This window comes from Rhipicephalus microplus, chromosome 6 (genome assembly GCF_043290135.1).
Source record: "Rhipicephalus microplus isolate Deutch F79 chromosome 6, USDA_Rmic, whole genome shotgun sequence".
Classification (NCBI taxonomy): domain Eukaryota; kingdom Metazoa; phylum Arthropoda; class Arachnida; order Ixodida; family Ixodidae; genus Rhipicephalus; species Rhipicephalus microplus.
This window is the reverse complement of record NC_134705.1, coordinates 138,856,404-138,872,772: the sequence shown is the minus strand read 5'-3', so window position 1 is coordinate 138,872,772 and position 16,369 is coordinate 138,856,404. Positions and strand designations below refer to the sequence as shown.

Below are 16,369 nucleotides of genomic sequence, written 5' to 3'. Positions count from 1 at the left end.
GTAAGAACTAGTGACGTGGCCAAAGATCGCATAACGTCTCGTAACTAGCACTCGAAATTGTGCTCCACTTTCTAGCCCTCGTTGCACCAGATATATTTTTTAATTACTGATAACAATCTGAAACCTTAATGTATATCCAGAAGTGTTGAACACGGTGTTTAGTTTTTTTTTTCTGGAGTATAGCAACAACTGAAGCCATTCTACACAGGCTATCAGCTGACAAGTCAATCATGACATCAATGTAGGTACAATAAACCAAACAGTGCTTGCTACAGACAGGAGCAGTGTTATATCACTGCCAACAGCACGCTCTCACAGATGGCCCACGCAGTATTGGTGCGTAGGTGTATGCATCGGAACGTTAAGTTGACACGCCGCTGGCAGGCATGGCTGGAAGTGCTCGTCACGGTGCATGAGTTTTAATTACGGCTCATTTAACGCATGTGACATTCTCGCATAACATCTGCAGCGTGTCACACTCTCCTCGAAGCCTTATATCAGGCTGATTCCAACAGAGTGGCCCACAAGTTCACGGATCTTCAAATAGCAGCACTATTATATCGCTTCCAGGAATAACACCCTGTCTCAAATAGCCCATACAGAAACTTTCTTGAATGAGTGAATGAACGAACGAACGAATGAATGAATGAATGAATGAATGAATGAATGAATGAATGAATGAATGAATGAATGAATGAATGAATGTTCTTTGTTGCACACATATAATATACAAAATATGCACAACCTGGATGGTGCCATAGCCATAGGCTAGTGCGGATTGCATTAGAAATATAAATATGACAAACTGTAATAATAGTATCAGATGTAAACAGAAGCAAAAAAAATCTCACATCATCATGCCAGAATTATTGTTTAGCTACTAACAACAATTCTTTAAACTCGAATAAACATGCAAAAAGAACGTATATGACTTGTCGCGAACTCCAAATTTGGTTAATAGTGGCCTACAGATCTACAAAATTAAACTTAGACAAGCAAGTATCAACAATAGTTCTTTTGTACAGCCTAAGAAAGAGAACAAAGATATTGCAACACCTTGCAAAGAAGACTCAAAACAACTAAAAAGCATTATATAAGTACTTGGTAAAAAAAAGACAACGAAAAGTAGAAGCCGACTCATGAAGGAGGAAAAACTGCTTCAAAGTAGTATTTTCACAAGGTGCGGCTACGCCTGAAAATTTCGACGCATTTATTAACGCCCCGAGTCTATGATAGATAGAAGAATCAGTTTATGCACAAAAACACCGATGGTCATCAGCACTGCATGACCTTGATGTTGACGCTGACACATCCGAAAAGAAGGCCTTGTCGCTAGCCTTCATCAGGAAGCAGCTTTGACTCACCTGCTACAATTACCCCAATCAAACAAATATGTGATACAGATCGTGCATGGTTTTGCCTTGGTCACGAATGTAGTGAATGTGGTTCCGGAAACCATCATGGGGACTGCGTCAACCATAAAGCATTGATCACTACTATTATTCTAAAGTAATAAAGAACGAATAGCAATCGAAGCGCTTGCGCGAACGTAAGGTGCTCCACGCAGTGGCCCAACAAAAACGTCGCAACCCTGACCCCAAGTTCCGAGCAAGAGAAACAATGGAAAAACTACAACGCCGCGAAGCTAACTCGCGGCCAAGAGCGTGGGACGCTGTGGCTTGCCAACAAGGCTAACAGCACCCAGCTGCTTAAGCTCGAACACTCGCGGCACGACAAGTGGGTCAACGAGATCCTAATTGGATCCTTCCAGATCCTAATGGGTCTTGACTGGATCCTTCCAAGTCGACGTACTCGACGATGACTGATTAGCGAAACAAATGTGCGACACTTACTCGCTACGATGCATGTCCAACAACCAAATGAACACCGGGCATGGCAAGTGCACTGAGTGTTCGTAAACTTTCGCATGGACATGATCTAAACACCACTGTCGTTCCCATTCTGTGATCAAAAGGCAGTGCTGTTCAAAGTCAACAGCAAACCCCTCCTTTGTGTATGTAAATACACCGTTTAAAACTCATAAATATTGTTATAGTAATTTAATCAGCATTTTATCACTGTCGTTCCTATCCTGTGATCAAAAGGCAGTGCTGTTCAAAGCCAAGAGCAAACCCCTCGTTCGTGTATATAAATACGCAGTTTCAAACTCATAAACATTGTTATAGTCATTTAATAAGCATTTTATGATCATCAGAGGAGCTTCGCTACATCATAAGCATTCAATTCATGGACTGGCCCCGCCGCGGTGGTCTAGTGGCTAAGGTACTCGGCTGCTGACCCGCAGGTCGCGGGTTCAAATCCCGGCTGCGGCGGTTGCATTTCCGATGGAGGCGGAAATGTTGTAGGCCCGTGTGCTCAGATTTGGGCACACGTTAAGGAACCCCAGGTGGTCGAAATTTCCGGAGCCCTCCACTACGGCGTTTCTCATAATCATATGGTGGTTTTGGAACGTTAAACCTATCTAATTCATGGATTCACTTTGGAGGTAGCTGTTGGTATTAGTATTTAGACATATAAAAAGAATTGACGTTATTTTCGATCAACTAAAGCACACTGTAAAAGTAGAACTGCGGCATTCGCATATTGTTAGATATTTTACTGATTCTCACGAAGTTGGCATGCCCCTTTATGTTTGCTTTATGGGACAATGTCTTAGGTACAACACGCATCCCAGGTTGTGTCATAGAATCGTTTGGTACAAAAGTACAGCCGATGCTTCGGCAAAACATCCCAACCAGCACGCGCTGATTACAGACTACCGCTAACCAGACTTCACCACCTCGTCCACTGCGTATTTGAATTTGCCTGGTGATCATGCTATTCGAGGGAAAAAGTGCAGGAAATGATCTCTTGTTAGGATTTCTGGTGGAGGAGGAGGAGGAGGAAGGGAAGAAACGAAAGGCAGGGAGGTCAACCAGACGCACGTCCGGTTTGCTACCCTTCAATGGGGGAAGGGGTGAGGAGAATAAAGGAGAAGAGAGAGAAAAGTGAAGGGCAACGTGTATGTAGATGTGACCTTGTCCATTGCACGCTTATAAGTGCTCCCGTAGTCTGGTCGTCTTTAGAAAACTTAGCAATGCCCGCGTCGCTTTGCTGGCCTGCGACGCGTAGAGCTATGAACCAAGGATCTTCCCTTCGGAAAAAGGTCTACTGACTAGTGGACCTCTGGTGGAGGTTTGATATATGGCCCATGGCACCGTTTATCTTTCTTATAGCCTTTTTTCGAAGTTCGAGATTATGCGATTCCTTTTGAGTACATAACTGAAAACATCTCAAACGTTAAATGAAATGCGACGAAAAATGAAACCAATTCGGGCCGCAGATTTCTTTGTTTTGCCTCCCTACACCTGCTTACAGCGGATGTTGAAAAAGAAAGCACCATGAGAGCAACCATTGTAACAAAGTAGTCGGTTTAATACTAATGAATAAATTTATAAGAGTCGGCAACACTCTGTCGTCACCAAAGGAGTAGCAATCATGCTATGTCCCGCGAGCAAGGTATATGTGTGAAAAAAACAGTATCACACGCGCTAATCTCCAACGCGCTGCTGATAACAGCATCGATTCAGCGCAAAGAAAAAAACAGAAACGCTTACGTAACCAATAGATAAAGATTGTTGAAAGCCGTCGACTTCGCAGAGTGTTCCCTACAACGTCAAAAGGTGCATCTATGGTTGTCAGGAAGTTTTACCTGATGCTGTAGTTGGGGCTGTAGGCTTCCGTAACCAGTTTAGCGAACGAGACAAAGACGTTTACTAGGAATAGTCAACTACTGAGTCAACCAACCGGGCCACTTCACATTTAAACACACTCAGTGGTCAGTGTATGTCATTGTGTTGTTCGACAATCGGAAAGTCCGTATTGAACACTGTGAAATATTTACGATGTTTCTTCGAAGCATTCAAACATTTGTTATTGTTGGGGTTCAGCGTCCCAAGACCACCATATGATTATGACAGACACCGTAGTGGATGGCTTCGGAAACTTCTACTACCTGGGTTTCTTCGACGTGCACCTAAATCCTAGTACACGTGCCTAGGGCGTTTTCACAGGATTCGATCCTGTGAACTGAGGATCAGCAGTCCTGGGCTCAAACCACGAGACCAGCATGTCGGGTTGAAATCCCCAACTTCCTTGAGGTAAATAGCGACCGAACGCCGCTATCTACGGTACGTTTTTGTGTTACCGATTATGCCTCCAGATAGCGACTGCATCGGCCGAGACGTGCGCTTTTCCTTCGTTCGTGCACAAACGGAGGTGTTTACCTGCGCGGCGAGACGACGCCAGCGGGTTTTCGAGGTGATATACGGCCCGACGTTGCGGCCGCTCGAGCACGTCACTCTTAGATCCGTAGCGGCACCATGAATACGTTCGTGTTCTTGACACTTTGCTGTGCTGCCTTCGGTGAGTCCCATAACTGTAAGGCTTGCATTAGGGCTACGTATGCCTCTGGGTACGCTTTTAAAATCAATCAGAACTGAAAAACTATCATTAATTCAAAATTTCTCGTAGTTTCCAAAATTCTTAGAAATGTTGACGTTTCAGTCCCTGATGTTAAAGAACACCAGATTGTTCGAATTTCTGGAGCCCTCAACAAAGGCGTCTCTCATAATAATATCGTGGTTTTGAGACGTACAACCCCAGGCACTATTATTATTCTTCACTTTTACATGATCTAAATAATTGTCCAAAGCAGAAGAATTGTCTAAAACAACACTCTGCTCTTTGAGACTACCCACGTTGTAATTTGTCTTATTCAGATGGATATTTGGGGTTTAATGTCCCAAAACCATCGTATGATTATGAGAGACGCCGTACAGATGGAGGGCTCCGGAAATTTAGATCACCTGGGGTTTTTTAACGCGCACCCAAATCTGAGCACAAGGATCTACAGCATTTTAGTCTCCATCGAAAATGCAGCCGCCGCCGCTGAAATTCGATCTCACGCCCAGCGGGTCAGCAGCCGAGCACAGTAGCCTCTAGACCACCGCAGTGGCGCGTCCTTCGTTTCACTTGTGCTGCCATAATTTCATGAGTGAACTATCCTCATCTCTTTTTTTCGACAACTCATTGTGTGCTGTCGGAAAAAAGAAAAAAGGATGACCTTGATTTTTGGTCTGGCGGTTCCATTGACGTCAGACTCTGGAGTTCTGTAGGCACGCAGCGCCACCTGTCGACGCAGTTTTTAGTGGTACAAAGCGCTACTTTCTTGCACAGTTTGCTGCGCAACCAGGAGCAACCACAGCGTTTGAAACAACGATTGAGCTAATTATTGGGTGTGTTTACCCATTGAACACTTGGAAAAGAAAGTTATGAATTTTTCTTCACTAGTTGGACGCGTATCCGGACTGCCATGAAGAGTTTGCTGGTTCACTCGCCAGAACAATGGCGAAAACAAAAGCAGACGGAACAGCTCCGTGCCCTGCGAAAAAAAAAGACTCCAGTAGATGCTACTGTTGCATTGTGAATGGCCACGGATGTAAAAGACTACAGTTTTACTTAATTGCGCAGTTTTCGCCAAGCAGAAATGTGAGAGCGCTACACGGGCCGTTGCAAACACGTTGGGTAAGAGAATTACTCGCGTTCTTCACAGCCATTCGCATGAAAAGTGTGATAATGTAGGTCTCTTGTTATTGTTTAGAGTTGCCTTGACGGAGAACCATGGTAAGTTTGATTAGAAATCTTAACCGAGCCTCTGACCACGGTGCGTGTCGTGCAGCAGTAAACAGGTGACGCACGCAATAAACATCACCCATGCCGCGACCACCGATAATTTGGAGTTGTTGCCACCACACAGCATTATGTGCGTAGGGTTTTTTGAAGGCTCTGAGTTCTGACTTTAACTAGAAAATGCTAACACGTACGTCATGCAGGTAAATCTCAAAAATATCGCGACCCCCATCAGGTTTTTCTTGCCACTCGTATCCGCCATAGAGTTTCATATATTATTGTATAAAACTCTATATGGTCTCCGCGATTGCCGGAGCTATCTTGGAGGCCTTGGTTTTGCTTTTCGTTCTACATCAAAAAAGTGGGCATGCATGTATCCCCATTAGCAGTATATACAAACAGATGACAATCGTCAAGAGAACATTCTATCACGCGTAATAAAACAACAGAACGCACAGGAAGCGAAAGAGCAATGAAGAACGCAACTCCATAGGCAAAAATCAGCAGAGCTATTCATGCCATATAAAGCCAGCTTCATACCACTGATCGTAAGATACACTGCTCTTGTATTCACTTCATCTCTTCAGCGTCATGTGTATGCCTGCAATGCATTTAGGCGTAACCGAACACACGTCCGAGTGCTTGCCTCGGACTCAATGCCATTCGATGCTCGCTTGCACTTATATTGCCAGTTGCTGTACGCCGAAGTAACTGAAACACATTTCGCATTGTACCCGCAGTTCGTTTAGATGAGCTTACTAATTTTCTGCGTCGAGGTTGGATTGAAGGAAGGAGCTTGCCAGGACCTTGATATTCAGCCAACTACGCCTGAGTACCAACTAAAGTGGAGAGCCTATGCACGTTCGCTTGCGGACGGCTCTCTTTGCACTACCTATTTACGGTGGGCGCGTCCGTGGGGTCGCTGGTGGAGGCGTTTTTCGCTGCGCAACCTGGGCAGAGTCTGACGTCTATGGCGCCAATTTCACACGAGGTGCGTGCCCTCCCAAGCGACTTGAATTTCGTTCTGCCGAGCACCAGGCAGGAACCGCCCTATTTAACCAGTAGGTACCAGCTTGGCAATTCTCTGCCTGCCACCGCAGTGAATGCTCAACTATTTCACCGAGACTATGGTGGGTTAAGGCACGTCCAGGGACCTTCGCAGAACCTTATGAGGCTACCTTTCGAGGTGAATCCCCAAAAACAACCGAGCGCCGGAACGGTGTATTCCTTTAGCCTTTGGGAAAACCAGTGGGTTGTCCGTCAGCACTGGGAATCGAAGCTGGTACCTTCCGCATTGGGAGTGTACACTCTAACCATGTAGCCACCGCTGCAGTTGTGGTAGCACGAAACACTCTCGTGTTTAAAAAAAACGTGGTGGCAAAACTTTCAGGAGTCCTCAAAAGACAACTTATTTTTTTGTATGATCATATCGTTCCGGCACATAAAATATCAGAAATCATTGCCACCATCATGTCAGCTTCGTATACTCCAAGGCCCTCAACAGCTGCGCCATATCCACTCACCTGTCAGATGTTCACAATGAACAACCTCTTTTAAGTTTGTGTTTAATTTTCAGAGGCCGGATACGGGAGCTTCACGGAGGAACTCCAGCAGCAGCAAACTCGTAAGTTTGGAAAACACCAGGTTGTTCGATAGAACTACTTCTCCGTGTCGAAAGGCTGATTAACTCGTTTAACGCTGCACACACAAGGTTAAGCTAAAGCGCGCCCATACAATATATCTGAGTTTCATAACATTTTATTCAATCAATTAAAAATGCTCTTCAATTGGTCAGTCACTCGGTCGGAGCACCATGGTGCGACATATTTTTCTAAAACAATTATCTAGAGCAATGTTCCTACGTTGCTGCTTCTGTAGTCTCTTCCACCGATGCCTTTCTGTTTTCAAAGAAAGAAAAGCTCTAATACAAAATTGAACGTACCTTCTGGTGGCGTGCATTCAAGCATTCTGCATCTCCGTTCACAGGTTGGTCGCCTCCTAAATGTACTTGCTTTTCCAGTATCAGTGATACACGCAAAGTGAAACGTTTTAACTCCTGTGCGGTAGTGTTCCGGCCTCTGCCGAATTACTATGTCTCTAATTAGGCGACTGCATTGCTTTTTTAGTTTATTTTCCCGACTGGGTCTATTTCGTCCCTCGAGCGCACTGAAAAGCTATACTGGACATTTTGTTATCTTAATGGCCCAAATTAGTTTTTTTTCTTTTTTTCGGAATTGGTAGTACGGCTTTCGCAGTTATTAGCTTTCTGATGTTCATTGTCAAACAAAACTTTCCTGTAACTGAACTACCAACCTTTGCTGAGGTGAATGCCTGGGCGTACTGTTATGGCATAACGAAAAACAAAACAGCAGGGGAAACGCAGCCGCCCCCCCCCCACCCAAAAAAAAAGGGGGGGGGGGCACACAAACAACAGCGCTAACTTCCCACAAAATTTATTCGTCAACGCCGCGCAATATATATTTCCTTCCCGAGCAAGGAAAGGAAACATATTGTTAGCAGGTGATTGTATGCGCATGGTGCACAATTAGCAGTGATGAGACAGGTAGTTTGTTTTTATCATCGGTCTCACATTGTTTATAATTGCTCCTTTCTTTTCATTAAGTCGGCGCAAAGAGAAATTGCACGGTGTTGTCGGATAAACATTGCCATGAGTCAGCACTGTAGTTTATGTCCCCCTTTATCTTGTGCTCCGTCTTCTTTCACGCTGTTTTATTTCCACGCTACCAACCTTGTTCGCATCATTCGTTTTTTTTTTTCTCCCAATCATCCATATTCATCGTAAATGTTGTTGTACACCTACACTGAATACTTTGTCTGTGGGTATAGGTACTCTGAAACTTTGTGTTCAAATAATGCTACTCTAGTGCGGGCAAGTATAGAGACATATCGTTAAAATGAAGCGCCAGCCGAGCTTCCCATAACGCCAATATATCCCACGTCTCACGGTCGGTTTCACTTGGCTGAACGTTCGTTTCGTATCCTCAACGATTCCAGCGCTCAGGCCCTCCGTGTGCTACCAGCCGAAGGACGCGGGACCTTGCTCCGGCCACTTCCCTCGGTACTACTACAACACGACGACCAACACCTGCCAGCAGTTCGTTTTCGGAGGATGCAGGGGCAACGCCAACCACTTCCTTACGCTCCAGGGATGCGAAAGCAAGTGCGGCAGTAAGTACGTAGGGGCAAAAAAAAAATGTATGAGCACTTCCTGTTGAATATTGACAGGCGTTCGACTTCAAAAGCGCAGGCTGTAGGGAATAATTAGGGAGAAATGAAAGGCTGTAGTTATCGCTTCTCGAGTTACTGTTAGAGAAAGCGCTTGTACAAAATATCCAAGTTAGCCTTTGACTGTGTTACATAATACACGGAAAGTATTAAGTGAATTCAAACAGCCACTAACGACTCACTAATATTTGAAGGCACATTAACACTCTTTTTACATTGCTCTGTTTTATCTTATGTATGAGTATATTATGTGTGAGTATGTTTCCTGGTCACGAGTTATTTCCGCTTGTACATTTGCACTACAAGTCTGTCTTTTTTGTTTCTGTATTTTGTAGCTTGTAACATGCTAATTAGTGCCTATCCAAGCATCTTATGTAATGCTCCGAAAGGCCCCTTTACGCTCACATAAATCATGGTGGTGATAGTGATGATGATGATGAAGCAGACACAAATAAAAAAGTCAGATTGCGGAGAGATTGACTGGATAGGCGTAGGGTCGGCTATCATTCAGAGAAAAATTGGGAATATATAGATGCATGAGAGAAAGAGAGAGCGATGGAAAGAGAAAGAAAAGAATGTCAGTTTAACGCGACTGCGATACAATAAATGAGAGAGAGAGAATAAACATTTATTAATAACAAATGCACACTGAGCCTTCTTTGGGTGGGGCCCTCAGTCCAGGGCTCCATTGCCTTGCGCGACCCTGCGAGCCCGCTGGACCAGCTGCTGCTGTTCCTGCCGGCGTAAGCTGAGCAGTGCAGACTCCCAAGAGGAAGGGGTGGGATTGGGAATGGGAGGAACGCTCTGTGGGGCAGAGCATTCCCACGTGGAGTGGTACACCATCGGTACGGATCCACAGAAGGGGCGGTAGGAGGGGTAGAGAGTCGGATGAAAGCGATTTAGCTGACCGGCCGGGCTCCATTGGAAGAGCTGTTCAATCCAGACGACGCATCGACAGAACCACTAAACTACAACGCTACGCTGGAGTACTATCGACAGAGCCGTTATACATATCCTCCCCCTCATCCTTCACTTAACAGAGCAGGTGCTGTCGCTTGGCGGCAACTACAAACCAATTCATTTTCTTGCCTACAATTAATGTGATTTGAACTAATTGGAATGTCACGCGAAGAATGATAAGCAGATTGAAACGTGCAGCGCACTGCTCAAGAACAAAGGACGCCCAAAAAAAACACAGCATATGCGCGAACAGCGTTCACACCTCGACACTTAACGTGCTCCTCGAGAACAAAGGACGCACAAGACGCTCGCACGGGTATACACCGGACAAACGCGAACTAACAAGCGTCTTCGAAGTTACTTCACTGTGTTTGAACAGCACGCTCCTTTCGCTCTGCAGCCAGCCAAGTGACCTACAGTCTGCGCTCTGTAACCTAAACTCAATCTTTCCAGCGGACGCCAACGATGTGCTAACTGCCCGCATCATGAGATAAGCGCAGGAGCGCACAGGCGACTACGCCCCGTATAGCGAAGTGCACGTTGAAGAGCGAATACACCGCAACGAACGGCGCCCTTCGCGCCATCGCGCTGGTAAGGCAGATAACACTCTGACATTTACACATTCTCGAGACTGTCGTACCGCCATTATATAGAGTATATATAAATAGCTCACCGCTAGTGTGCTGAAGGGCGTGCCCTTTTGTGGCCGAGAGGTTGACGCCCCGCACTGCGGAGCGAGAAGTGGCCCATTCCATTCGGGTGTTAGAGGATATTCGGAGGATTCACTCCGAGTACTCGCAAAGGCCCATCGGTGTCAAGATTCACACGAGTGTCTCAACTTCTTTGTGGGCCGACGGGAGATCGGGACGGTATTCTAGCAGGGCCTGCACGCATTGATTAAAATTAAAATAACTGGGTACCCGCTATGTGATTTGGTGACGCCGGATGAGGAGGTAAATTTCTGCGAACTTTCAAGTCACAAAGCGGTACGCTCAATATTTTTTTTTTTTGCGGCGCGTATGTACTAACACCTTAAGAGCGTATCTGAATTATCGGCATCACTTGCGCCACTATTTTTCATCTAAGCAGCAGTAATCGGGAAGTGCTACTGAAGCTTAAGTGTTTGTACAAAGCACAGAAAGTATGCTAGGTTTCTTTGGTTTTTTTTACGAGGATTCTTCTAGAACAGGCAAATTATAATTATTGTGATTCTTTTTGTTTGTGATTTCAGACGCTTCGCTTACCGAGCAGCTCATCAGGTCGAAGTTCATCACCAAACTTGGCAAGTGCAACAACCCCTCATTGCTTGAACCTAAACGGAAGTATGACCTTTTTTGGTCCTACGTTTCCGCACATTTTCTTTAGAAAAAGACGTTATAAAATTTTTCCAATGTATTTCGAATGCATATCCTAATCATTATCTAATAGATACAAAACTATACGTAAGTTCCTCTAGCTCTGCTTCTTTGAGGTATGCAATTCTAATCAAAAATAGGGCCACAACGTCGTAAAACGACACAATATTTACAGCATACACCGTACTGAAAGACCGCAGTTATTACCCGCAGTAATGTGTTACCCGCAGATCAAGCTCAGAGATTTCATTTAGCACTTCAGTTCAGCGTTTCAAAGCATCGACTGCACTACGATCAATGACGAAACTGAGTGGGCTATCAAGGCTTGTAGTGTTCAAATATCACGGCAAAACTAAATAATTTTACTCGCATAAGTTGCACGTACTCAAAAACCTTGAACACGAGATCTTGCTGATACCAACGTTTAGAGAAGCGGTATTTTGTTCATTAAAGCGTCAGTTGGGTCTCCTAATAAGATAATGCCACCTTTTGGAACCTAGGCTTCAGCAACGCCTTCTTTGAAGGATTGTTCATTTCTTCAAGACTCCACCTTTTCACCCCCTTCTGCCTGCCTTGTTTCATTTATTCGCTAGGATCAACAAAATTGTTAAAAAAGAAAAAAAACCTAAACTGAGCGCATCATGGATTTCACGCGCACAATTAGTCGTGACATCACTTTTTTATCAAGCGTATACCTTTATTTCAGAAAAAAACGGCCAATCGATGTACAGAAGTTTTGTGTAAGTAAAACATCAACATCGCAGTAAGAGTTTTGCCTTCAGGACATTAAAAAAAAGTACTTACAGGCCGAGGTCGGCGAACTCACTCGTGCGTCGACTTACTCGGGCTCACTGAGGCTCACATTGAGCCGTTAGCCTGAGTCTCAAATCTCAATGAGACCGGGTGAGGAATGTTTCGGTCCGCGTCCGAGTGAGTCTGGTTGGAGAAAATTTTCGCGAATGTGAGTCCGACCGAGAACGGTTCAGAAAATTTTCAGCGAGTCTAAGTCCGAGTGCGTCCTCGGTGAAACATTTTTCACGAGCAAGTCGGAGGAAGCTACACAAGTATTCCCGACCTATGTTCCCAGGGTCTTTCACGTGAAACGTACGAAGAAAACAACATTCATCATTACTGGTGCAACATTAGTGAACAAGCGTCCACAACGTTTCTGTTATCCGAAATTCACAGCGCTCCTCGACCCAGTCTGTGAGCTGCCAAAGAAGGTCGGCCCGTGCCGTGGTCACATTCCCCGTTACTACTACAACACGACCACGGACACTTGCGAAGAGTTTGTGTACGGGGGATGCCAGGGCAACGCCAACAACTTCCCAACGCTCAATCAATGCGAGACCAAGTGTGGTGGTGAGTGTTCTCAATGTATGATTCGATAAGGCCTTCATACCTAAAAGGCACTGACGCAATACACTACATCCGTCTATGTATTGGTTCCAGGAGGTTGTTAGCCTCACAGCAGAATAATTCCAAAGATATCTACTGTTTAATGAATATATACAATCGAGCGGTGCGCCATTCCAGAACACTGCTCAGAAACACTGAAAAACGTGCAACAGGTTTTTGTCAGATGAACGTTCATTTCCTAATAAAGTTCGGTTACATAAACGTCGGTCATAGCAGACAAACTTTTAAGGAACACTTCTGCATTGTTGCGAAATTAGTACTCCACTAAATATCAATTGTCAATATTATAAATACGCTCTTTCATTTTATGGCAATTACACGGTACAGTCAAGGAACTGAATGAGAGACTAGCGAAAATGAGCCCGAAGTTTTCGCATCCATGACCCGTTTTTAATCTGGGCAAGCAATCACAAAAGCGTCTAACGGTAGAAACTTTCGAACGAGAATATTTTATGATCTCACCTTACGGGATGGTATTCCATGTAAGCGGCACAAGCGGTATCCCATGTGGTATATATTGCGAAAGTTGTTTTAATAAAAGATGAGAAAAGTGCGAAATAAGAGAAGTCAAATATGACCGAGGATAGCGAACCAATTATCTGTGTAGTTGCACCTTCATTGGCGAAATTCCGCTTTGGGTGTAGCCGTCCGAAAACTGAGAAACTATAGAATTTTCCGAGTGGTGAAATGCAGAACCGAATCAAATGCGAATCGAATAGTGATCATACCTTATCGAATATGGATATGCACATAATGCCAATAGCTTTCGAATACTGAGGCAGCCATTCTCAAGACAAGCGTAGAAATGTGCGACCCTTTTTCAGACAAATATTCAAGAACAAAGTGACATCGTCGTCACATTTAACCCAAAAAAGATATCGCAAATATGTAAGCAAAACTAAGCTCGTACTTAGTCGTAACTACAGCATTTCAGGCCTTTTAAACCTCTACGGTTAATACAGTGGCTTCGAACTTTGTCAAAAGCGTTTTAGTAAAAATAATACCTGAAGTTAAATGATATTTCATCAGTGAACATCATCAATTTTGTTGTATTAACAATGCATTGAAGATACATTCGCTTCTGCAACACTGGTGTTTAAAGCAAAAAGTCGTTCATTCGTTTACGAATAAAGTTTTGATAAACCCATGAAAACTTGAACGAAATTAATACTGGTAGTTCACTAATCAGATAAAAAATGACTGTGCTCTTTCAACGTGTTGTGCTTTTGCAGTTTTCTTGTCGCTGCCAATCATTCTAAAAGTACTCGAAAGTTATTCGGAAGTTCAAATATGACCTATTCTACTTAGGTAGCGAATCAAACAAAATGCTGTTCGATTTGTTTATTGAAGTTTTCTAATATTGCACACCCCTCTGAGAAACGTAATCGTAAAACACTCTTTGTTTCTAATACAGGTAACTACACCGTCGAAGACCAATCTTGGAAGAAACATATCATGAAGCCTGGTAAGTGGAGAAATTTTGTTGCTTTTGGTACCAGAAGTCAAACCAGGGGGTTTAAAATTTACGTGATTCCGAAACGGCGCGTCATCAAAAGCAGTGAGCACGAACTAAAGCGTCTAGTCTTATTTCATTCATTACGCAAGAAAGTAAGAGCTGAGAAATTAAACTCGTGTTAATTTAAGTGCTAAAGGGTCAAGGTAGTCTTACGTAGGGCCTAGATTATGATTGAATTGGTCCTACATAGGTCCTATAGTTGGGTTTATCGGTACTGTATGCTACTATACCGATCATTTACAGGTCCAGTGAGTACATATTTCTATACAGCACTGTATGAGCACTTCATCGGCTCTATATTGGTCCTGTATACCTTCATATTGGTATAGAGCCCTTATAGGTCATATATTTGCATTATTTACCTGTACATATGTCCTGTACTCAACAGTGTAGGTATGGTATGAAAATGTAGGGATCTTGTACAAAATATAGGCGTTTCCAGTGCGGTTTTATTTAATATTTCACTGTATCCTGCTGCCAGAGAAAGAAATTTCACTAAGACATGACAAATTGGAAATTGCGTGCACTTGGTGGTGCTGCTGGTGGTGGTGGTATAGTCTCCATTTTACTGAAAGTTCATTTCATTATACTACTTCTTAGGACCACTCCGTGCGATATGCGACCCTTCCAACCCTAGAGACCCTTGCCACCTTTATTTACCATTCGGGCCTTCAGGTAAGTTCATCGCACGTCTGTTTCGGAGGAAGTGGTAAGATCGTTTTGACCCCGAGAAAAACCCTCCCTACTCCAGTGAACGAGATGTTACCTTTGGTATCTGGTTCATTTAGGCTGAAATTTGGACAGATTAGAGTGAATTCTTTGTTATAAATAATTTCCACGCACCAAAGACCGGTACTTTTGTGCGCACCATAGATTGGTGGTTCATGTTGTAGCGATGACATAATCTGATGGAAGGTGAAGTCTCTATTCGTTCGGATAGATACGTATTTCTGAAAACACTTTCACTTGTAACGAACTTCTAAAACACTGGCGTACCTACCATCCATTTTGCGAAAACGATGTCACGCCCAGTTATTGCTGAAAGAATATTCTCACTCTTAAATCGCCGGCCGCCATTCTTATGCGTCGTAAATATGCACTGGTACATGGCAAAGTATCGCCCCATTTTTGTTCATCTACATATTCTTTCTGGTACATGCCAAAGTATCGCCCCATTTTTGTTCATCTACATTCTTCCTGGTACATTTCAAAGTATCGCCCCATTTTTGTTCATCTACATTCTTCCTGATTCGCCACGATGGTCGAGTGTTTGTGGTGCTCGACTACTGACCTAAAGGTCGCAGAATCGAATCCCTGCCACGGTGCCACATCTTGATGGAGGCGAAAATAACGCTAGAATTTCGCTTACATAGATTCAGGAGCAAGTCACAGAGCACCAGATGGTCAAAATTACCGGAGCTGTCTATTACAACAACGATCATGACTATCATATTGTGGTTTTGAGATTCAGCATTCCAAGATTTCTCTAATTCCTATCCCTAATTTGTCAAAACTGTACAATGTAGCAAACCGGTTTTCTACTGACTTAACTTCCCTGCCTATCAGTCTGTTGTTTTCTCTCTCTCTCTCTCTTCTAATGTGTGATGAACGCACATTCCCTTTCTTTCGCAGTCCTCCAGAATGAATAGGCCAAGGTCGTGAAAGACGCATGAAGCACCAACAAACTCTTCGGTGTCAAGTGTGGCGGCATAAATAGCCATGAGAGAAAAACGCAAATCGTGCAAAATGTTCAAAATAATTCTATATTTACAATAAACTTTCGAGGTAACACCACCCATTTTATGATGAATGTTGACGGTTATGGTATTAGCACTGAAGCACGTAGTGGTGCTGCCTTTGCTCACAGCAAAATTGGGTCATTTATTGAGTGCCAGTTTCTCTATCATTTTCTTTAGGGGCACGAAATGGCTCTAATATGCCTCGCTTGAAAACATAGCACTAATTTGAGAAATAATACGTTCGCAATTTCCTCCTGCTTACCAAAATAAAAATTTACAGAAGAGTAGAACTCGTTTACGAAAGTTCTTAACGTTGTACACAATGTTAGACATATAATATGCATTCGAAATTTTGCGGCTATGCTTCTTGATGAAAGAAAGACCAAGTACAGCATACTATCATAGAATATTTTAGAGTACAACGGGTTAGAGACGATGAATAT

General features: G+C 43.7%; 1 protein-coding gene across 1 annotated transcript in view; it reads left to right on the top strand.

The window, feature by feature from the left end:
* Positions 1 to 4,274: 4,274 nt before the first annotated feature.
* The window catches only part of LOC119168435 (papilin), a 44,005-nt gene continuing 31,910 nt past the window's right edge, over positions 4,275 to 16,369 (top strand). The window contains exons 1-7 of the mRNA XM_075867846.1: positions 4,275 to 4,425; positions 7,268 to 7,315; positions 8,707 to 8,880; positions 11,129 to 11,179; positions 12,441 to 12,614; positions 14,086 to 14,136; positions 14,788 to 14,862. Coding sequence (XP_075723961.1) covers positions 4,383 to 4,425; positions 7,268 to 7,315; positions 8,707 to 8,880; positions 11,129 to 11,179; positions 12,441 to 12,614; positions 14,086 to 14,136; positions 14,788 to 14,862 — 616 coding nt within the window. The 5' untranslated portion in view covers positions 4,275 to 4,382. The remainder of the gene's footprint in view (positions 4,426 to 7,267; positions 7,316 to 8,706; positions 8,881 to 11,128; positions 11,180 to 12,440; positions 12,615 to 14,085; positions 14,137 to 14,787; positions 14,863 to 16,369) is intronic.